The sequence below is a fragment of the Lampris incognitus genome, chromosome 3, assembly GCF_029633865.1.
Source record: "Lampris incognitus isolate fLamInc1 chromosome 3, fLamInc1.hap2, whole genome shotgun sequence".
NCBI classification, from domain to species: Eukaryota; Metazoa; Chordata; class Actinopteri; order Lampriformes; family Lampridae; genus Lampris; species Lampris incognitus.
In genome coordinates, this window is record NC_079213.1 from 26,014,941 (window position 1) to 26,037,339 (window position 22,399).

Here is a 22,399-nt window from a genome sequence, read left to right on the forward strand (position 1 = left end):
TGCTAAATACACAGCAAGTGGCCACCTCCAGTCAAGCTGCCAACGACTCCTCCCTCTACTCACGGCTGCCCCTCGGGACGCAACCCAACCAGAGCGAGGCGGGCGCCGACTCCACTGGGGACGTCTTGCAACTGCAACGACGGCGTTCTCGGCCCCGCCCTCAACAGTCCTGTGGTAACTGTGGGTCTCGGTCTCATGTTTCAAGGGCTCAGAACTGCCCTGCCCGTGGCCAGACATGCCGTAGCTGCGGTAAGCGCAATCACTTTGCCAACGTCTGTCGATCTTCCCCGGCTGGGTCAGAGGGCCACACCCCCCAGTCTTCAACCGCCGTCATTCACAAGGTGAGCTCTGGGCCAGTGTCATTCAAATCATGCACAGTCAACATTAATGATGTGTGCATCCCCCTGCTGTTGGACACCGGTGCAAGTGTGTCTCTCCTGAATGTTGATACCTACAGTCAATTTTTCGGTTCACTGCCACTGTCCGCACCCTCAGCTGTCCTCTGTGGGTATGGTGACTCCAAAATCGATCTGGTTGGCTCTCTCCAAGTGACTGTCCGCTATGGAACCAAGCTGGTGCCCAATGCAGTTTTTCATGTGGCACGCCGTGGGGCCAACCTGATGGGCCTGGACCTGTTCTCCGCTCTGGGGTTCTCCCTCTTAGACACAAGGGGGGCAGCAATCCTGACTGTCGCCACACCTTGGCAGCAGAAGTGGCCATCGCTGTTTATGGGGCTGGGCTGCCTCTCCGCCTTCACCCATCAACCTCTCCTCAACCCTGCTGTGAAATCTGTCATCCAACCACTGCGCCGCATCCCGTTGGCTCTCCGTGATGGGGTCTCCGCCGAGCTGCAACAACTGCTGGAAGCTGGCATCATTGAACCGGTGGACGCGTCACCTTGGGTCTCAAACCTCGTGGTGGCTAAGAAGAAGTCGGGGGGCCTGCGTGTCTGCGTTGATCTACGTGCAGTAAATAAGGCAGTGGTCCCTGATAAGTATCCACTGCCCACCTCAGAAGAACTCACTGCTCAGTTCTATGGCTCTGAGGTGTTCTCCAAGCTTGACCTCAGACAGGGGTACTTACAGGTGCCCCTCCACCCCAGCAGCCGAAACCTCACAGCCTTTGTGACACATGCAGGAGTGTTTCGCTACACCAGGATGCCTTTCGGTCTCAGCTCCGCCCCTAGCTGCTTCCAGAAAATCATGGTCTCCATGCTGGCTGGCATACTGGGCGTGGCCATTTATCTGGACGATATAGTGGTACATGGGCCCACCAGTGAAATCCACGACAAGCGCCTCAACATGGTCTTCGCAGCCCTGTCCAAGCACAAGCTAACTCTCAATGCTGAGAAATGTGTCCTCTCTGTACCAGCCATCGACTTCGTGGGGTTCCGGCTGTCAGCGAGCGGTGTAACTCCACTACAATCCAACGTGGACGCCATTCAGGCCATCCTTGAGCCCAGCTCGGCCGCCCAGGTCGCCTCCTTCCTGGGTATGACAAGTTACTACCTGAGGTTTCTTCCCCAGTACTCTGCGACCACAGCCCCCCTGCGCCAGCTGCTGCGTAAGGACGAGCCATGGGTGTGGTCAAAGGCATGCAGTGACGCTGTGCGTGATCTCAAGACTCAACTGACTTCACCACCAGTGTTGGCTCACTTCGACATCTCCAGCTCCACCTTTGTGACCTGTGACGCATCAGCCACAGCGATAGGGGCTGTGCTGTCTCAAACCCAGAACGGTGTGGAGAAGCCCATTGCCTTCGCCTCCCGTGCCCTCAACCTGACCGAGCAGCGGTACTCCGTGGGTGAGCGTGAGGCGTTAGCCTGTATCTGGGCTTGTGAAAGGTGGCACCTCTACCTCTATGGCCGCTCCTTCACCCTCAGGACAGATCACCAGGCCCTGACAGCGCTGCTGTCCACATCTGGGACAGGCCACAAACCCCTGAGGCTGCACCGCTGGTCTGACCGCCTCCGCCAGTACAACTTCAGCCTGCAGTTCACCCCAGGCAGAGACAATGTTGTCGCCGACCTGCTCTCTCGCTCTGTCTCCACCCCAGCTCCACAGGCGGACACTGACTGTGTGGAAAAGGACATTGTCCAAATGCTACACACACCCCTCCAGGCCACCGTCTCTCTGCAGGAGCTGAGGGCAGCCTCCGAACAGGACCCTGTCCTCTCCCAGCTCCGCACCTACATCCAGAACGGCTGGCCTCACAAGGTCCTAGAGGGGCTGGCTGCGTTCGCCCGAGTCAGACAGGAGCTCTCCTGCTGGAACGACACCTGCGTGGCACGTGGGTTTTGCACAGTGGTCCCAGCTGCTCTCCGTGCACGTGTTTTGAATACGGCGCATGAAGGCCACCTGGGCATTGTGAAACTGAAACAGCGCTGCCGAGACCTGGTGTGGTGGCCGGGGATAGACAGTATTGAGGCTCTGGTGAAGGACTGTTCTGCCTGCCTTGTGAGTGGCAAGACTGGCCACCAGGCTCCCCCACCCCTGCAACCTCTCGCCTGGCCCTCTCAGCCCTGGGAACACCTGCAGTTGGACATTTGTGGTGAGATCCATGGAGTTCCCCACCACCAATGCTTCATGGTGGTCGCCTACGATCTACACTCAAAATGGCCTGAACTCACCACTTCCGGCACTGTGACCTCACAGATCATCATCGACTTCCTGGACTCTCTTTTCTCTCGCTGGGGCCTCCCAAAGGCCATCACCACTGACAACGGCCCTCAGCTGGTCTCTGCTGAGTTCACTGCTTATCTCGAAAGCAAGGGCATCCGTCATATACGCACTGCGTACTACCACCCCCAGGCCAATGGCGGCGTTGAACGTTTTCACCAGTCACTGAAGAACGGCCTCAGAGCACACATGGCCCAAGGGTGCTCTTTCACGCAGGCCATCCGTCACACTCTGCTGCACTATCGGGCCACACAGCACTCGACCACAGGCGTCTCCCCAGCCTCTCTCATTCTAGGCCGGGAACTGTGCATGCCCCTTGACAGGCTCCGCCCCTCCACACCTCAGGCACCTTCCTCGGGGGTCAGAGCCTCAGTCACTCGTCAGCAGACGCGGATGAAGCAACGGTTTGACCAGTCAAAACGAACCAGGGTGCCAGACATCAATGTGTCAGACTGGGTCAGGGTCCGCAGGCCCCACAGGGACAATAAAATGGCTTCATACTGGTCCTCTCCTTTCCAAGTCACCCGTCAGCTGGGCCCAGCCACTTACCTCCTCAGCGATGGCACTCGGTGGCACTCCAGTCGTCTACGGAAGGTGTCAGCTCCGCCACACACAGCTGGTGACACAACCATAGCCGTTCCCTCAGCATGGCGAGACGCCCCGGGGCTTCATGCAGCTCCTACACGGGCCCCAGACATTTCTGGGCCTCAGCTTCCCCTGCCATCTCCCTCCCCACCTTGCCCAGCCTCAGGCCGCCCCGCGACCTGTTCCCACACGTTTACGCCCTGGCCACCTAGGGGACTTTGTGTCAACCTTTCATGTTTGAAATCCTGCCGGGGGGGGGGGATGTTATGTCTGCACACATCGACAGTGCTGTATTTGATTTGGTGCTGTTCTATTGTGCTGGGATCGATTGGTGATGCCTGCGGGCTCTGGGTTGTTTGATCGGGTCTGCCTTTGATGCTGTGTCAGTCTAAATAAAGAATGCCACGGAGAGGTTGTGTCCTGACGTGATTTAAAAATACAATGAATGCAACCACAGGAACTGCCGCGGCCGGGAAGCGAACCCGTATCGCCCGCCCCGCAGGAGACATCGCTAACCGCTTGACTAAAGGGTATTCGCTGCAATATTAAGGAGGGAGAACCATTGTAATTAAGCAGGAAGTGCAGTCACACTGCGTTATGACTGTATAATCACACATGCCGTGTTCAGAGGGCCCTAATAAAGGAATGCTACGGTGAAATGTGGTATAATTCAGGATTTTGGTAGTCAGTTATACAGAATGAGACACCACAGTGTTCGATTGTTGAGACTTTTTTATATTTACGAAGGAGAACCATGGTAAATAAGCAGAAAGTGCAAGCACGTTATTTGATCGTTTGATTATTTTCTAACATGCCATGTTTTGTTATTCAAAACTTTGTTTTTCTCCCCAATGTCTCCGGCCAATTACCCCACTCTCCCGAGCCGTCCCGGTCTCCGCTCCATCCCCTCTGCCGATCCGGGGAGGGCTGCAGACTACCACATCCTCCTCCGATATATGTGGAGTCGCCAGCCGCTTCTTTTTGCCTGACAGTGAGGAGTTTCCCCAGGGGGACGTGGCACGTGGGAGGACGCTATTCCCTTCCCCCCCCAGTTCTCCCTCCCCCGACCGACCGACCGACCGACCGACCAACCAGGACATGTACCCACATCCGGCTTCCCACGCGTAGACACGGTCAATTGTGTCTATAGGGACGCCCGACCCAGCCGGAGGTAACACAGGGGATTCGAACCGGCGATCCCCGTGTTGGTCGGCAACGTAATAGACCGCCACGCCGGACGCCCCAAATGTTATTCTGGGCTTTTTAATATAGATTGTCCACATTCTGAACTACAGTCCTCACAAAAATGCAACCTGGACAGTCAATGTGTATTTCATTTTTTTTTCTTCTTTTGATGGAGGACCAAGGATGTTTGCTTTATTCCTTACAGGCTTTTGAAAAATGACTAAACAGAGCCCCCTATAGGCGACATTATTGTATTTAGAAATCACGTCAGGACACAGCGCTGTCTCTCGACACAACCTCTCCGTGGCATTCTTTATTTAGACTGACACAGCATCAAAGGCAGACCCGATCAAACAACCCAGAGCCCGCAGGCATCACCAATCGATCCCAGCACAATAGAACAGCACCAAATCAAATGCAGCACTGTCGATGTGTGCAGACATAACATCCCCCGCCCCCCGGCAGGATTTCAAACATGAAAGGTTGACAAAAAGTCCTCTAGGTGGCCAGGGTGTAAACGTGTGGGAACAGGTCGCGGGCGGGCTGAGGCTGGGCGGGCCGAGGTGGGGAGGGAGAAGGCAGGGGAAGCTGAGGCCCAGGAATGTCTGGGGCCCATGTAGGAGCTGCATGAAGCCCCGGGGCGTCTCGCCATGCTGAGGGAATGGCTAAGGTTGTGTCACCAGCTGTGTGTGGTGGAGCTGACACCTTCCATAGACGACTGGAGTGCCACCGAGTGCCATCGCTGAGGAGGTAAGTGGCTGGGCCCAGCTGACGGGTGACTTGGAGAGGAGAGGACCAGTATGAAGCCATTTTATTGTCCCTGTGGGGCCTGCGGACCCTGACCCAGTCTGACACATTGATGTCTGGCACCCTGGTTCGTTTTGACTGGTCAAACCGTTGCTTCATCCGCGTCTGCTGACGAGTGACTGAGGCTCTGACCCCAGAGGGAGGTGCCTGGGGTGTGGAGGGGCGGAGCCTGTCAAGGGGCATGCACAGTTCCCGGCCTAGCATGAGAGAGGCTGGGGAGACGCCTGTGGTCGAGTGCTGTGTGGCCCGATAGTGCAGCAGAGTGTGACGGATGGCCTGCGTGAAAGAGCACCCTTGGGCCATGTGTGCTCTGAGGCCGTTCTTCAGTGACTGGTGAAAACGTTCAACGCCGCCATTGGCCTGGGGGTGGTAGTACGCAGTGCGTATATGACGGATGCCCTTGCTTTCGAGATAAGCAGTGAACTCAGCAGAGACCAGCTGAGGGCCGTTGTCAGTGGTGATGGTCTTTGGGAGGCCCCAGCGAGAGAAAAGAGAGTCCAGGAAGTCGATGATGATCTGTGAGGTCACAGTGCCGGAAGTGGTGAGTTCAGGCCATTTTGAGTGTAGATCGTAGGTGACCACCATGAAGCGTTGGTGGTGGGGAACTCCATGGATCTCACCACAAATGTCCAACTGCAGGTGTTCCCAGGGCTGAGAGGGCCAGGCGAGAGGTTGCAGGGGTGGGGGAGCCTGGTGGCCAGTCTTGCCACTCACAAGGCAGGCAGAACAGTCCTTCACCAGAGCCTCAATATCTCTGTCTATCCCCGGCCACCACACCAGGTCTCGGCAGCGCTGTTTCAGTTTCACAATGCCCAGGTGGCCTTCATGCGCCATATTCAAAACACGTGCACGGAGAGCAGCTGGGACCACTGTGCAAAACCCACGTGCCACGCAGGTGTCGTTCCAGCAGGAGAGCTCCTGTCTGACTCGGGCGAACGCAGCCAGCCCCTCTAGGACCTTGTGAGGCCAGCCGTTCTGGATATAGGTGCGGAGCTGGGAGAGGACAGGGTCCTGTTCGGAGGCTGCCCTCAGCTCCTGCAGAGAGACGGTGGCCTGGAGGGGTGTGTGTAGCATTTGGACAATGTCCTTTTCCACACAGTCAGTGTCCGCCTGTGGAGCTGGGGTGGAGACAGAGCGAGAGAGCAGGTCGGCGACAACATTGTCTCTGCCTGGGGTGAACTGCAGGCTGAAGTTGTACTGGCGGAGGCGGTCAGACCAGCGGTGCAGCCTCAGGGGTTTGTGGCCTGTCCCAGATGTGGACAGCAGCGCTGTCAGGGCCTGGTGATCTGTCCTGAGGGTGAAGGAGCGGCCATAGAGGTAGAGGTGCCACCTTTCACAAGCCCAGATACAGGCTAACGCCTCACGCTCACCCACGGAGTACCTCTGCTCGGTCAGGTTGAGGACACGGGAGGCGAAGGCGATGGGCTTCTCCACACCGTTCTGGGTTTGAGACAGCACAGCCCCTATCGCTGTGGCTGATGCGTCACAGGTCACAAAGGTGGAGCTGGAGATGTCGAAGTGAGCCAACACTGGTGCTGAAGTCAGTTGAGTCTTGAGATCACGCACAGCGTCACTGCATGCCTTTGACCACACCCATGGCTCGTCCTTACACAGCAGCTGGCGCAGGGGGGCTGTGGTCGCAGAGTACTGGGGAAGAAACCTCAGGTAGTAACTTGTCATACCCAGGAAGGAGGCGACCTGGGCAGCCGAGCTGGGCTCAGGGATGGCCTGAATGGCGTCCACGTTGGATTGTAGTGGAGTTACACCGCTCGCTGACAGCCGGAACCCCACGAACTCGATGGCTGGCACAGAGAGGACACATTTCTCAGCATTGAGAGTTAGCTTGTGCTTGGACAGGGCTGCGAAGACCATGTTGAGGCGCTTGTCGTGGATTTCACTGGTGGGCCCGTGTACCACTATATCGCCCAGATAAATGGCCACGCCCAGTATGCCAGCCAGCATGGAGACCATGATTTTCTGGAAGCGGCTAGGGGCGGAGCTGAGACCGAAAGGCATCCTGGTGTAGCGAAACACTCCTGCATGTGTCACAAAGGCTGTGAGGTTTCGGCTGCTGGGGTGGAGGGGCACCTGTAAGTACCCCTGTCTGAGGTCGAGCTTGGAGAGCACCTCAGAGCCATAGAACTGAGCAGTGAGTTCTTCTGAGGTGGGCAGTGGATACAGGGACCACTGCCTTATTTACTGCACGTAGATCGACGCAGACACGCAGGCCCCCCGACTTCTTCTTAGCCACCACGAGGTTTGAGACCCAAGGTGACGCGTCCACCGGTTCAATGATGCCAGCTTCCAGCAGTTGTTGCAGCTCGGCGGAGAGCCCATCACGGAGACCCAACGGGATGCGGTGCAGTGGTTGGATGACAGATTTCACAGCAGGGTTGAGGAGAGGTTGATGGGCGAAGGTGGAGAGGCAGCCCAGCCCCATAAACAGCGATGGCCACTTTTGCTGCCAAGAACAATAAACAAACGAACAATAAATAAACAAATGAAGCGTTCCAAGATGCACTGCACACCACATTCCCCCACTACAGTCAGTGAACGCACAGGTCCACAAGCCATGCGAAAAACAGACAAGCTATAAACCAACTATTGTGGTTTAAAACAATATAAAGTATTTATTTAAAATGACTGATCTCAGCATTTAACAGCCCGGCAGCAGAAGGAATGAAGGACTGAGAATAGCGATTCGTTTTCCTAGGGGGCGCTTTATAGCGCCGGCCTGAGGGCCTCACAGTGAATTCGCTGGACAGGACGTGGTCAGACTGGCTAACAATTCCTTTTGCTTTCTGGGCCACACGCTTCTCCCAGAGGGAACACAAGTCTCTCTGCTGGACTCCGATTATTTTGGAGCAGACCTTAACGAGTTCGCCTCTTCAATCTGTTGATGAGGTGAACCTTTCACCCAGAAAGAGCAGGTGAAGAGTCAGTGGGTCTTATTTTTTTATCAATAACTGATTGTCTTTGAAAGTTCTGTCACACTGGCAGGGGAAGGGTCTCTCCTCTCAGTGGCAATGGAATCAGAATCAGAATCAGAACCAGAATCAGAATGGAGGTGTTTGTTGTGTGATTGCACATGTCTGGTCAAGGCCTCAGATGTGAGACAACGTTTAAACTGCTTGAGTAGGTGTGTCAGGCTCACCAGCCATGAGATGAATCCTGAGCCTTTCTGTCCAACAGTGGCGCTCTGACACTTTACCATCATGACAACAAAAAATCAAATGATGGGCATCAATAGTTTGCAGCCCACATTCAGAAGTAACATTGCCCATGCTGGATGGAAAATTAGGAAGAGTTAATCTTGTCATCCTCACATGCCTCAGCCCCATTCTGTCTGACCTGATGTTTGTCAGGTATGCTTTCTGCTTTGCTTAACTGCATTTATTATTCTCCACATTTCAAGCGGACTGATTAATTTTTTTTATTAGTCTTTTATTCTTCTTCACCGTTTTAGCAATAATCTGAACCATGTCAGTCAGTGACTCCCCAACTGACTCCCATTCCCCACAAAACAACTCCCACAAAGATCATGGCTTAGCTCCAGCAAAACAAGCTCAATACCACCGTCTAAGCTCTCATCTTCCGCACAAAACGCTCTTATCTGTAATTCTGGACCTAATTTCCCCCCCTGAATTTGTCTCTGGGCCAGCTGGGACTGACTGCTCTGAAGGCACCACCTTTACTTATATATGTACGGTGATTGCCAGCGCCACCTCTGCACTCCATCCCCACAACAGATCCCGTTTCCACCCCAAGTCGTTCAGCAGCTCAGCCTGAATCTCAGCGGTTGTTCGGGTCGTTCAAACCAATCCATCGATTCCCAAGCCACCAACAGAAACTCATGTTGACGTTTTAACATGTGCGCCGCCGCTGACAGAAAGCCCGGCTTTCAAAATAAAAGCCCGGTCGCCGAAATTCACTGGCTAACGTACACAGACGCGTCCGGCGGGTGGTGACGTCACGTGGCCAGAGGGAAGTCACATGAAACGTCTCTTTTGCCACACACACATATATATATATGCGTCGTTTTTTGTATTTTTTATTTTTAGTAAAGCAAGAAAAAACAAAGCTGGCGTTAGGTGGTCGTCAACGCTAAAAATGGACGAGGACGGGTTACCTATCGTGGGATATGGAGTGGATCTTACCAAGGTTGGTGCTATGATGTTGACACAGTTAGCTAGCTAGCAAGGGAAGCAAGAGGAGAGAAAGGCAAGCACAGCAGTAGCATTACAGCATCTTTTCATTTTGTATAGCAGGTCCGGTTAAAACCCAGCTTCATTATTCAGAACTGAATACCCCTCGTTATTGCCAACAACATGAGTCATTACTATTGACAGCTGAACAAATGTTCCTTCTTTACTCTCAACACATTGTATTTGTGTCTGCAATTCTCCAGGTTCCAGCTATACAGCAGAGAAGAATGGTGGCCCATCTCAATCAGTTTGTTGTGCAAACCGTCCGGTTCCTAAACCGCTTTTCCACCGTTTGTGAAGAGGTGTGTACTGTTGGAAGATTTCGTAGAGCTACTTTCACGTTTGTTTCTCTGTAATTGCAGCCTTCTTGGTTAGGATGCAAGCATTGTGTTCGTCTGATCAATGCAGTAAATAAGCATACTATTGTGATGAACTTGCTTCCCACAGAAACTTGCAAACATATCTCTCCGGATACAACAGATTGAAACTACCCTGAGTATTTTGGAGGCGAAGGTGGGTTATGCAGCTTCTTGAGGCTCTTTGACATGTTGCTTGATCACATTCTTATTGGTCCCCTATGTAATTTTACACACATATGCGCTGAATGTTCATGTTCCAGGTGTATATAGAATTTGACCTTCATACTTTGTTCTCTGCAGCTGTCCTCCATCCCAGGGTTGGAAGATGTCACAATAGAGGGTCTCGGTCAGCCACAGCCTACAGAGTCCAATGGACCAATCAGCAATCAAAGCAAAACAGATGGTCCAGCTGCTGTGTCAGTTCCACCAGTGGAGGTAGAGGAACTGCAAAAACTGGATGCATTTGTTGACATTTTATTCATATTTTCAATGCTTTGGCTTGGGCATGTATCTTTTATTTTGTTTTAGGGGAAATTGTCAGCTGTTAATCACACTATCTACTCTACTACTACTACTACTACTGCTGCTAGTACTACTTCTTTCAGCTGCTCCCGTTAGGGGTCGACACAGTGGATCATCCATTTCCATCTCTTCCCGTCCTCTGCGTCTTCCTGTGTCACACCAGCCACCTGCATGTCCTCCCTCACCACATCCATAGACCTCCTCTTTGGCCTTCCTCTTTTCCTCTTCCCTGGCAGCTTCATATTCAGCAACCTTCTTCCAATATACCCAGCTGTTAATCACAGTATAAAAGGCAAAAGAATTGGGAGATATAAAGAGGATGTTCTTTGATCTGCGATATTTATTCTATTCTGTTCCAGGCATCTCAGAATGTTCCAGAACAGAAAGCAGAAGCTGTTGCAGAAAATGTCATGATAGTGGCCAAGGACCCACGCTATGCTCGGTACCTAAAAATGGTTCAAGTGGTGAGTTAATCGTAACACCCACTCATGCACTATGTAAAAAGTATGTCATTGCCCAAAACTGTATCCCAAGAAATATTTCTTTATTAACAGGGGGTCCCAGTTATGGCGATAAAGAATAAAATGATCATGGAAGGCTTGGATCCGAACTTGCTCGAGTGAGTAATTTACACCATCGAGCCCTGTCATGGGCATTTTACTAAATACTTCACACCTTTTTTTATAAATCCTCTTTCGTCGACAACATGATCGTCATCATGCTGCCTTCATGTTGATTGAATGTTCACTATCAGATTGAACCAACTAGTCACTATTGTCTCATTCCTGGTTGCAGCACACCAGATGCACCTGTGCCTGATGGTGGAAAGAGAAGTGCTGATGATCAAACAAATGATGACAGCTCCGGCAGCGAATCATCTTTCAGTGACTGACCTGCCACTTTCTGTAAGGTCCACCCATTACCAGCTGGTCTTCTTTAGGCCTGTACTGGGACAGGAGGGATAGGCCGCAGTGCGCTTGACAATAATTACTCGTCAGATGTCTATGGATGTAGATGCCTAATAAAGGAAAACGGTTGCTCTGCATTGTAGAGTGAATGAAACTTCATTGAGAAAGGCATGAAAAGAAAGTAATTCATAAAACAGACTTGTGTAACAGTTTTTACGTAAAGACTAACAGTATGTTGTTAATAGTCTTTTTGCATTCCTCTGTGTGTGTGTGTGTGTGTGTGTGTGTGTGTGTGTGTGTGTGTGTGTGTGTGTGCATTATCAATCACACTATACTACTTTTACATTGTAACTGTACACTGTACTTTTACAGTGCCTTTACAATAGCTTCTTATTGCCAAATTCCCTCGTTAGTGTTGGCACTTCAATCTGTACCATTATGGATTATAGAAAAATATGTGTATGGGTTTTTTTCATTGGGTATTTGGTTTTACATAGCATAAGTGCATGTGTAGGGCGGCACGGTGGCGCAGTGGTTAGCGCGGTTGCCTCACAGCAAGAAGGTCCTGGGTTCGAGCCCCGGGGTAGTCCAACCTTGGAGGTCATCCCGGGTTGTCCTCTGTGTGGAGTTTGCATGTTCTCCCCGTGTCTGCGTGGGTTTCCTCCGGGTGCTCCGGTTTCCTCCCACAGTCCAAAGACATGTAGGTCAGGTTAATCGGCCATACTAAATTGTCCCTAGGTGTGAATGTGTGTGTGGGTTCTGTGATAGTCTGGTGGCTTGTCCAGGGTGTCTCCCCGCCTGCCTGCCGCAACCCTGAGAGCAGGATAAGCGGTTTGGATAATGGGTATGGGGGTGAACTTTGTGGCAAATGTGCCCTGTAACACTTCAAGAGGATAGATAGAAAACTGTCAGTTGCCATAAGTACTGCATTTGACACTTCCTTTTCATTTCAAACTGGACCTGCAGATATCTCATTTTTATAATCGAGAATAACATCTCAGAATGGCATTGTAATGCTTTCTTAAAATGCCACCTCTGCTGGGAGAAATGACGACTTGCACTAAGGGATAAATCAACATATTATCACAGCTGTTTGCAGGGGGTGTCAACTGCAATCTTATGGCGTGGATGAAATTGGGTGTATCAAGTGGGAATCCACTTCATTTGAACAGCCATTAATGAAACATGTAACCGTGTGTGCTCAGACCGAGAGATAGTGAAGTAAAGATGAAGTGCCAACTGCCAAGAGATGTTTAGTGGTCAAAAATAAACACGTCTTGTTTGACAAGAACGTGGCTCATAGGCGTCCATGAAAGAGCGCTGCTCTAACTGTACTGTGAAATAGTGTGTTGGATTGTTCAGACGACTGGAAAGCACTTTCTTTATGCGAGCAAGCACATTTTGATCTCCGAGCTTTGCCTGCAATAAACATTCACTACAAATTGCTTAAGAACTGTGTACCTTTATTTCTCCAGCTCAGCAGCACACAGTAAGAGTCGATACAGTACATCCTTAGCAAATTAGTACTCATATAAAAATTAATAAAAATATGTCATTCCCTTATGGACATTTTCTGTTGTACAAAAAGAGATTATTTGTGTTTGTGTCAGCCTAAGAACACCACTCGATTATCTTAAAATATGAAATAATGTAATTTCTGTCCCCAGAAATAAATATTCTGCTCCAAAATATTTTGTAAAGTCGACATAAAGCTACAAAGAGTAGTCATTTTTAACGGTTAGCGAAACAGATGGGACAGTAATTTCTGATAATTAAAACGTTCAGCGAACCTCCTGTGGTCAGTTCAGAGAGAAACGGAGTATATAAGCGCGATGTACGAAAAAGTCTACAAACTTGGCTGCCAGCTGCAGGGGGAATAAAGTAATATAATCTCATATTATTGAGCCAAGTTCCTGTTTAATCACATGTGCAGCATCGCGTACGTGCTACACTGTGACTACCCTTTCTTGCTGGTCGTCAAAGGTCAGAAAGGAGATGTGTGGTGTCATGTGACTAACCGCTATGAACAAAGTGCAAGCAGCCATATTTCACTGAACACGCACAGCGGTCAGTCATTCTGATACGAGTAAACATGATCTCTGACAGTATACTATATAGTATAAAAAAGTATAAAGAACCGATACTTCAGTCAGTTTGAATTTCAATGCACAAGTCAGTGAGAGGTGATGCAGGAAGCCATTCGTACGGATTTCATGTGTAATGAAGCAAGACTTGCCGGTAGTGTCCAACACAAGCGACTGATTTCTTTACAAAAGCCCTGCTGAGAAAATACCGTGATGTGATTACAAAAATACTCGAGCATAAAAGCTTCACAGAAGTAAATACTTATTTGCTGTGGCAGTGCACTGCAGTATATGACACGTCTGTGGAGCCCAGTGAGGTCAGGAGTGCCCCAAAACCTCTGCCTTCACCTGCAGTGTGAATAGCTGTGGGAGATATAAATAAGACCGCATTAGGCTAGATCACATGAAATCCAAATCATCCCTGCCGGGGCCCGCCCAGAGAAAACAAAACGTGGCCGGCGATACGCTACTTACTTTAAAATCGGAGATGTATGTGAGGAAGAAGCAGACGAAGCTGAAGGCGGCGATCCACTCACTCACAGCGCTGATCAGGTGGTAAAGATAGTCCTGCGATGGACAGGATGGAGACTTCTTGTCAATGTGAAGGATGCAGATGCAGAACATGCTTCATGAGGCAAGCTGCTGATGCATGCAACTTATTGGGAGGCTCAAGGTGACACTTTACCTCGTCCGTTGGTGCTCTGTGCAGTGTGGTTTGGTGCACAAAAGAGGCGAAAATCACCACTGGATGGCCAGTTAAGGCAAACGCTAAGCTACGTTTAACTTCGGGTGCATCTTGGTGTCGTGACAGATGGGATTGAACGTGTGAAAGGATACTTGGGAAAACTGCAATCAAGGCGATAGTGGCGATAAGCATGCGGACCAGGCACACCGTCAGGGAAGACCAGTACGGATAGGTCCGTATGGAAATGAAACACTGGAGAATGGCGTACAGCACGCCGGTTGAGAAGAACAGCAGCGCACCCGCATCATGGACATACGTCACTGCTGTTTCCTGGAATCAACAAAGCTGTTCATTAAAAAAAATACTGTTGTCGTGGTAGCAAAAAAAAATCTCTCAACTGCACAACTGTGTCCAATTTCTATCCACGAGTCATTACAGATTGCTTTTATGCAGTGTGCAAATTGCAACAAGTCATTTGGGGGGGAAGGGGGGGCTTTTTCACCACGAGAACTTGTTTCCAACACAATAATCAAAAAACTCGAATGATGATATGTGCTTCAGTTCAAGTTTAAACCCCGTATGTCACATTTCTGCTTCTTTAGGGGGATTCAAGCATCATTTGTGTGTGTGTGTGGGGGGGCTCAGCCCCTCCAGACCCCTTTATAATCCCCCCCTAATTCTTTTACGTGACACAAGTGTTATGGGTATGTGCAAAAAACATACCTGGAAGGTCCCGACAAAACACATGCCCAAGCAGGACAGCGTCCCAAGGCCGATAGCAGCTTTATTCAGCAGCGGAGGCACCACAAGTAGCTTCTCAACGAACTTGTAGCGTGCATACATGGTGGCCAGTGCTGCAGAGTTTCAACATGCATAATTATAGACCTTGAGCTCAAGTCTTTTTCTTTCTTTCTTTCTTTCTTTCAGTTCTTTCCATTTTTATGAAACGACATTTCAGGCAGTGTACCGTCCTCACTGTGTACAGTAAGTTTCGGCTTTCATTTTTTGAAAAAGGGAAGCGTGAGTAAAATCTCCGGGATGAGTTCCTCCCCTGGGAAGGCCCAGATTTCTCAAGAATTGACTGCGTGGGACATGAACATGTGTTTCTGCTTGTTAACCTACCTGTAGTTGCAGTGACGAAGGTCATCAGGCCAAAAATGCAGCTCTCCGGCGGGTATGTGCCCGAGTCACTTCAGAGGACAGATAACCAGGTCACAGTTAACATTTACAAACTACACTTACTGATGATTACTGCTGACTAATTATGGATGTGGATTGGGACACAGCTCGCCTTTGTTTCTATACAGTTTCACTTTTCCCCCTCCTCCCTCTCTCTCTCTCTCGCTGACAAGTCTTTCCAGAGCCGTTATGCTTTGGCAGTGTTTCTCTGAGAATAAACATCCGGATTTCAAGAGAAGATCCCAAAATCAAAAGTGTGCTTCTCAGTTAACGTCTTATATGGTTCAGTATAAAGGGAGGGGAGGGGAGGGGGGAAGTTGAGTACCACCCAAGCGAATGGAGGCGAAAACGAAACTTAAGTTATTTTTGTCGAAAAAGTTAAAGTGTGCTGGTGTTGGTCTTGTTCGGAGCGATCACCCCCATCGAAACTACACTCAAGAGAACTCTGTCCAGCTGAATTATCTGGAATAAACCTCCCCCGTGTGTCCCCTCTCCCCAGGATAGTCGTGGTTGTTTTGGTCGTTGCGCATCTCTCGGGACGCTTGAGCGAACAGCGCGTGTAAGAAAGATAACGAGAAGTAAAGCAACGCGGCTTACCTGATGTAGGGGAAGATCACGTCTACATCCGCCCGGTAAAGGGCGATAATGTAGGGCACTATGAAGGTACTTGACGACCAGATGACCAGAAACACCGGCAAGAAGCACGTCCCCTGCATGAACCACAGCATCGCGGCGGGGACACTTCCCTCCGGCCGCTGGACCCGACTGGAGACGGACGGCGGGCTTCACATTGTGTCTGGCTGCTGTAGGGGAGCGTATTTGGGCGGTCACGTGGTTGTGTGAACGAGCGTCAACTTGGATTTTTTTTTGTTGTTTTTTTTTTGTTTTGTGTCTCCCTGCAGAGGAAAGTCTCGGTGATGAGTTAGTCACCGCTTCCTCAAAATGCGGCCCATGCAAATGAAGTAGCGAGTATAATTAGAGTCATGTGCGCTTTCTTTCTTTCTTTGTGATTCCTCTTAAGTTACTTTTCTTTACTTGTTGATGTCAGGGCCCATTTAAGTCTGTTTTCAATTTAACTTCTTTCTTCTTTTTTTACCCCCCCCCCCATTGCACCCGGCAATTACCCCACTCTTCAGAGCCGTCCCGGTCGCTGCTCCACCCCCTCTGCTGATCCGGGGAGGGCTGCAGACTACCGCATGCCTCCTCCGATACATGTGGAGTCACCAGCCGCTTCTTTTCATTCTGATGAGATTCTAATTCTTGGTGGTTTTAATATTCACCTGAATAAGGCTGCTGATCCTCCAAGAAAAACCTTTCTGGCACTTGTTGATGCTGTAAACTACTAATAAAAGACGTTAGTCCCTTGCAAACAGCTCTGACTCTTTAGCCGAGCGGTTAGTGATGTCGCCTTGTGGTGCAGTACACCTCGTATCGCATCCCGCACCGGGCAAGAAAATAACCGGTTACAATACTTTCGGGTTCGCTGAGTTTGTTCAAGAGTTGACTCATTGCAGTGGTTAACACCCTTGATTTGGTTTTTATCTAAAGGGCTAGCTAGCTGTTTCTGATCTGAAAGTCTTGCCAAACACATCTGCTGTGTCAGATCATTTTCTAATTAAATTTGAAGCATTATTGTCCAAAGACATGTAAATCAGGTGAATTGGCCATACTAAATTGTCCCTAGGTATGAATGTGGGTGTGTGTCGGCCCTGTGATGTCCTGGCGGCCTGTCCAGGGTGTCTCCCCATCTGTCGCCCAATGACTGCTGGAATAGGCTCCAGCATCCCCACGACCCTGAGAGCAGGATAAGTGGTTCAGATAATGGATGGATGGATGGATGGATGGATGGCCTGTTCTGTTAATGTCTGCACAGATGTATTTGCCACTCGCCACATTGGTCCATTCACTGTAGCAGCATTGGGCCGGCAGCTGCCCAATGCTGCTTGGCTCTCTCTTGGCTCAAGTCCTACTTATTTGGAAGAGCACGGTGTGTGCTATAAAAATAAAGTTGGATCAGTTCATCTGGGCACAACGTTTAGAGAAACGTTTCATCACTCATCTAAGTGACCTCTTCAGTCTCAACTGACAGGTTTCATATGCAAATTGCCGTGACCATTAACTAGAGTTACAATTGCCATGTGCACCACCCACAGAGGATTGGGGAACAGCTGCATTGGGGAAACCAAACACACTGGTAAATAGGCTGGCACAGCACAGAAGAGTTAATGCGTCAGGCCAGGACTCCATCGTCTACACCCATCTACAGGCCAGTTGCCACTCTTTCAAGGATGAGGATGTGCACATCCTTGACAGGGAGGAACACTGGTTTGAACAGGGAATCAAAGAGGCCATCTATGTGGGATGGTTCAGGGATGGTCGTTCCCTCTTCACATAGATGGCCTCTTTGACTTCCCATTCAAACCAGCATTCCTCCCTGTCAAGGATGTGGGTGGTGCACATTGCCATTGCAACTTATTGGTCACGGCAATTTGGTTATTAAACTGATTGTTGTTTTCAGTCATTATGCCACTGTGTTGTTTATAAGGTTGGGGATATCTGCAGTCAGTTGAGACTGAAGAGGTCACTTAGATGGATGATGAAACATTTCTCTAAATGTCCAGATGAACTGATTCAACGTTATTTGAATTTTTTACCTGGATTATTGAGCATGCATAAAGACAGTGTGTGCTATATTAATCTGCTACAAATTTTGGCTGCTCCTGTTAGGGGTCACCACAGCGGATCATCTGTTTCCATCTCTTTCTGTCCTCTGCATCTTTCTCTGTCACCTCGCTACATCCATAAACCTTCTCTTTGGTCTTCCTCTTCTCCTCTTGCCTGGCAGTTCCATATTCAGCATCCTTCTCTCAATATACCCAGCATCTCTCCTCCACACATGTCCAAACTATCTCAATCTTGCCTCTCTTGCTTTGTCTCCAAACCGTCCAACCTGAGCTGTCCCTCTAATATATACTCATTCCTAATCCTGTCCTTCTTCATCACTCCCAATGAAAATCTTAGCATCTTCAACTCTGACACCTCCAGCTCTGCCTCCTGTCTTTTCATCAGTGCCACCGTCTCCAAACCATACATCATAGCTGGTCTCACTACCATCTTGTAAACCTTCCCTTTAACTCTTGTTGGAACCCTTCTGTCACAAATTACTCCTGACACTCTTCTCCACCCACTCCGTCCTGCCTGCACTCTCTTCTTCACCTCTCTTCCACACTCCCCGTTTGAACAGTTGAACCCAAGTATTTAAACTCATCCACCTTCATCACCTCTACTCCTTTGCATCCTCACCATTCCACTGTCCTTCCTCTCGTTCCTGCATATATATGTATTCCGTCTTGCTCCAAATGACTTTCATTGCTCTTCTCTCCAGTGCATACCTCCTCCTCTCCAGGCTCTCCTCAACCTGCTCCCTACTCTCACTACAGATCACAATGTCATCCACGAACATCATAGTCTACGGAGACTCCTGCCTGATCTTGTCCGTTAATCTGTTCATCACCATTACAAACAAGAAAGGGCTCAGAGCCGATCCTTCATGTAATCTCACCTCCATCTTGAACCCATCCTTCATTCCTCCCTCACACCTCACCACTGTCACACTTCTCTCGTACTTATCCTGCACCACTCCTACATACTTCTTTGCCATTCCCAACTTCCTCATACAATACCATACCTCCTCTCTCGGCACCCTGTCATATGCTTTCTCTAAATCCACAAAGACACAATGTAACTCCCTCTGACCTTCTCTATACTTCTCCACCAACACTCTCAAACCAAACATCAGAACTGTAGTGATCTTTTGTGTCATCAAACCATACTCCTGCTCACTAATCATCATCTCTCCTCTTAACCTAGCTTCCACTACTCTTTGCCATATCTTCATGCTGTGGCTGATAAACTTCATACCTTTGTAGTTACTACACCTCTGCACATCACCCTTATTTTTGAAAACCGGTACCAGTATGCTTCTTCTCCACTCCCCAGCATCCTCTCCCTTTCCAAGATTGTGTTAAACAATCTAGTTAAAAACTCCACTGCCATCTCTCCTAAACACCTCCATGCCTCCACAGGTATGTCATCTGGACCAACCACGTTTCCACTCTTCATCCTCTTCATAGCCGCCCTCACTTCCTCCTTGCTAATCCACTGCCAGTGTGTGCTATAATAATATACATCGAAATTCTCTGACATGAAATATGGCGTACCCCAGGGCTTGGTTCCTGGCCCTCTACTTTTTTCTCTTTATATTTCACCTCTTGTCCAAATCATACACAGTCATGGAATCAATTTCCATCGCTATGTGGATGATACTCAGCTGGATGGGCCTATAAGGGCTGATGATCATACTCAACTGATTAATTTAGAGGCCTGCTTAGCTGCTGTGAATAATGGGTTGTCAATAAATTTTCCTGCTTTTAAATTCAGATAAAACTGAGATGTTGGTTGTTGACCCTGCTAGACACAGACACCAATTTGATCAAGTAAAAATAACACTTGACAATTCTATGATTTCACAATGAATGGCAGTCAAAAATCTTGGTGTTTCGTTTGATCCCAGCCTCTCCTTTTCATAAACACCTTAAAGAAATCACCAAGACTGCCCTTTTTCACTTGTGTAGCATAGGTAAATTCAGTCTTTCCTGTCCATGGCTGACGCAGATACTCTAATACATGCATCTGTGTCATCCAGACTAGATTACTGTAATGTTCTGTTTTCAGGTCTGCCACATCCTAGTACTAAAAGTCCTCAGATGGCTCAAAATGCTGCAGCTAGAATCCTAACTAAACTTAGAAAATTTGACCATATTACACCAATTCTTGCCTCTCTTTATTGGCTCCCTTTCCATGTTAGACCAGACTTAAAGGTTCTTCTATTGACTTATAAAATCCCAAATGGACTTGCCCCATCGTACCTGTCTGATCTCCTTAAACCGTACATTCCATCTCGAGCTCTTCACTCTCAAAATGCAGGGCTCCTGTTTGTACCCAAAGTTAAAAAGAAGTCAGCTGGTGGCAGGGCCTTTTCCTATCGGGCCCCGTTCTTGTGAAATAACCTGCCTGCTGCTGTCAGACAATGAGAGTCTGTTGAGTCCTTTAAATCTAAACTTAGAACTCATCTTTTTGCGTTAACGTACAAATAGTTGCCCATAAAATTGAGTACTTCATGACCTTTACTGCATGGCGGGTCAGTTTCTTTCTCAATGAATTTACCAAGCACTGTTCTGCCGATGAAATTATAGAGTATAGATTATTGATATTGCAACTATTCTCTTTTCTCTCTCTCTTCCCCGGTGTATGTGAATGGTGGGATGTGAGTCTCCCCTGTGTGCATGTGGAGTCTGTCCTCCTCCCAGGTCTCTATGGTGATGGTGGTCGCTACCTGGACACTGGTTGGCATCCTTATCACATTATTTATATAGCTTGTAAATCCATATAATTTTTTTTATCCTGTTTCAATGTTGCATACTTCTGTCTCTCCAATGTGTGACTAATGTATTTTCTTGTCTCTTCTCCCGTATATGTGAATGGTGTGATGTGAGTCTCCCCTGTATGCATGTGTAGTCTGTCCTCCTGCCAGGTCTACATGGTGATGGTGGTCCGGTGGCATCTGGACACTGATTGGCATCCTCCTCATCATATTCTTCATATATTTTATAATTCCATTATGATTCTGTTTTCCTCTTTCAATGTTGCATTCTGTAAATTGTGTTTTATTCTGTAGACACAACATCCATTGCATATTGTCTATCTTGGGAGAGAGATCCTTCCTCTGTTACTCTTCCTGAGGTTTCTTCCTATTTTTTCCTCCCTGTTAAAGGGTTGTTTTTTTAGGGAGTTGTTCCTTATCTGATGCGAGGGTCTGAGGACAGGCTGTTGTATTGCTGTAAAGCCCACTGAGGCAAATTTGTAATTTGTGATATTGGGCTATACAAATAAAATTGACTTGACTAGGCCTACTGTAGCCTGCCAATTTGCTTGACCAATTTCTAACAAAAACATGAAAACATTTAAGTCTGCAAGACCTCCTTTAACATCATGTCAGCTCTGATAACTTCAGATATATAGATAATTTCGAATAAATTGTAAGTATTAATAAGATGACCAAACAATAAGTTTTTTGGCTGACCTTCATCAGGCCAAACAAGTCTGCTGACTGAAAGCTTGGCTTGAATAAAATACTTGCATGAATCAAAAAGTGTGCAGAACATTTCTATCTGACGCTGTTTTCTGCCCCTGGGCACCTTAGCTGAGTCGTGAGTTTGGTGACCTTTTCAAAGAACAGAAATTAAGTTATGAAACTTAAGTGCACAGAACCTCTCGCTCTCTGTCAGTAACATTGCCATGAAATCCAAATGAGGCCTGAGTCAGTGGCACCAGTGACCAAAACATCCATTGAATATCATTAAACAGAACATGAGGGTTAACAACGAATCCAGAGATATCATTATCGCAGCACGAAAGAGGAGATGATCAGGAAGAACGAACAGGGCGAGTCAGGGGGGACGAGGTCATCTACACCAGACCAACCCAGCATTACACCATATGGATGTCAGGACATGGAGACAGCGGGGCATGTTTTATCACAGTGTCTGTGAATGTTCTCATTCATCCAGGTCTTGGTTATCCAAAGGAATTGAATCAAGTGCAACTATCACAGTGTAATTGGTGTCGGAGTGATAGGGAGAGGTTGAGAGGAAAACTGAGAGAAAAGAAAATTCTGCATATAAAGTGTATCTACTACAGGTGGAGTCAATGAGAAGGAGTACAGCACTGTTTTGTTTTCTGTTTCTTTTCGATGGAGACTGGATTAATGAGTAGAATCTACATTATTCTAATCTATCTATCTATCTATCTATCTATCTATCTATCTATCTATCTATCTATCTATCTATCTATCTATCTATCTATCTATCTATCTATCTATCTATCTATCTATCTATCTATCTATCTATCTATCTATCTATCTATCTATCTATCTAGGTAATAAACCATAAAGTTGGTAGTCAACCGCCTGAAATCTAAAGAGAAGCGCATTCATTGTTCCTCCTTGCCGCTAGGGGGTGATAACAAAATTGTGCTCAATAGCCGGCGGAGCGTCATCAACGATGAGGAAGTCTGTTTTGCAGTGTGTGTGCCAGTCTGGTGAGCTGTTAGGTGACAAAAACAGAGGCTTGTCATGTTGACTC

General features: G+C 48.5%; 2 protein-coding genes across 2 annotated transcripts; one reads left to right on the plus strand and one right to left on the minus strand.

The window, feature by feature from the left end:
* The first annotated feature begins 9,215 nt into the window (after window positions 1–9,215).
* On the plus strand, window positions 9,216–12,684 carry washc3 (WASH complex subunit 3). The gene is made up of 7 exons (XM_056276285.1): window positions 9,216–9,416; window positions 9,664–9,762; window positions 9,908–9,973; window positions 10,120–10,254; window positions 10,701–10,805; window positions 10,896–10,960; window positions 11,137–12,684. Exons 1-7 carry the CDS (start codon window positions 9,249–9,251, stop codon window positions 11,231–11,233), a joined length of 735 nt encoding a protein of 244 aa, XP_056132260.1. The 5' UTR covers window positions 9,216–9,248; the 3' UTR covers window positions 11,234–12,684.
* An 11-nt stretch (window positions 12,685–12,695) lies between these two features.
* On the minus strand, window positions 12,696–16,011 carry dram1 (DNA-damage regulated autophagy modulator 1). The gene is made up of 7 exons (XM_056276286.1): window positions 15,795–16,011; window positions 15,141–15,208; window positions 14,742–14,872; window positions 14,171–14,348; window positions 14,019–14,077; window positions 13,808–13,900; window positions 12,696–13,696 (listed from the first exon to the last, which is right to left on the minus strand). The coding sequence occupies exons 1-7, from the start codon at window positions 15,923–15,925 to the stop codon at window positions 13,652–13,654; spliced, it is 705 nt and encodes a 234-aa protein (XP_056132261.1). The 5' UTR covers window positions 15,926–16,011; the 3' UTR covers window positions 12,696–13,651.
* Window positions 16,012–22,399: the final 6,388 nt, after the last annotated feature.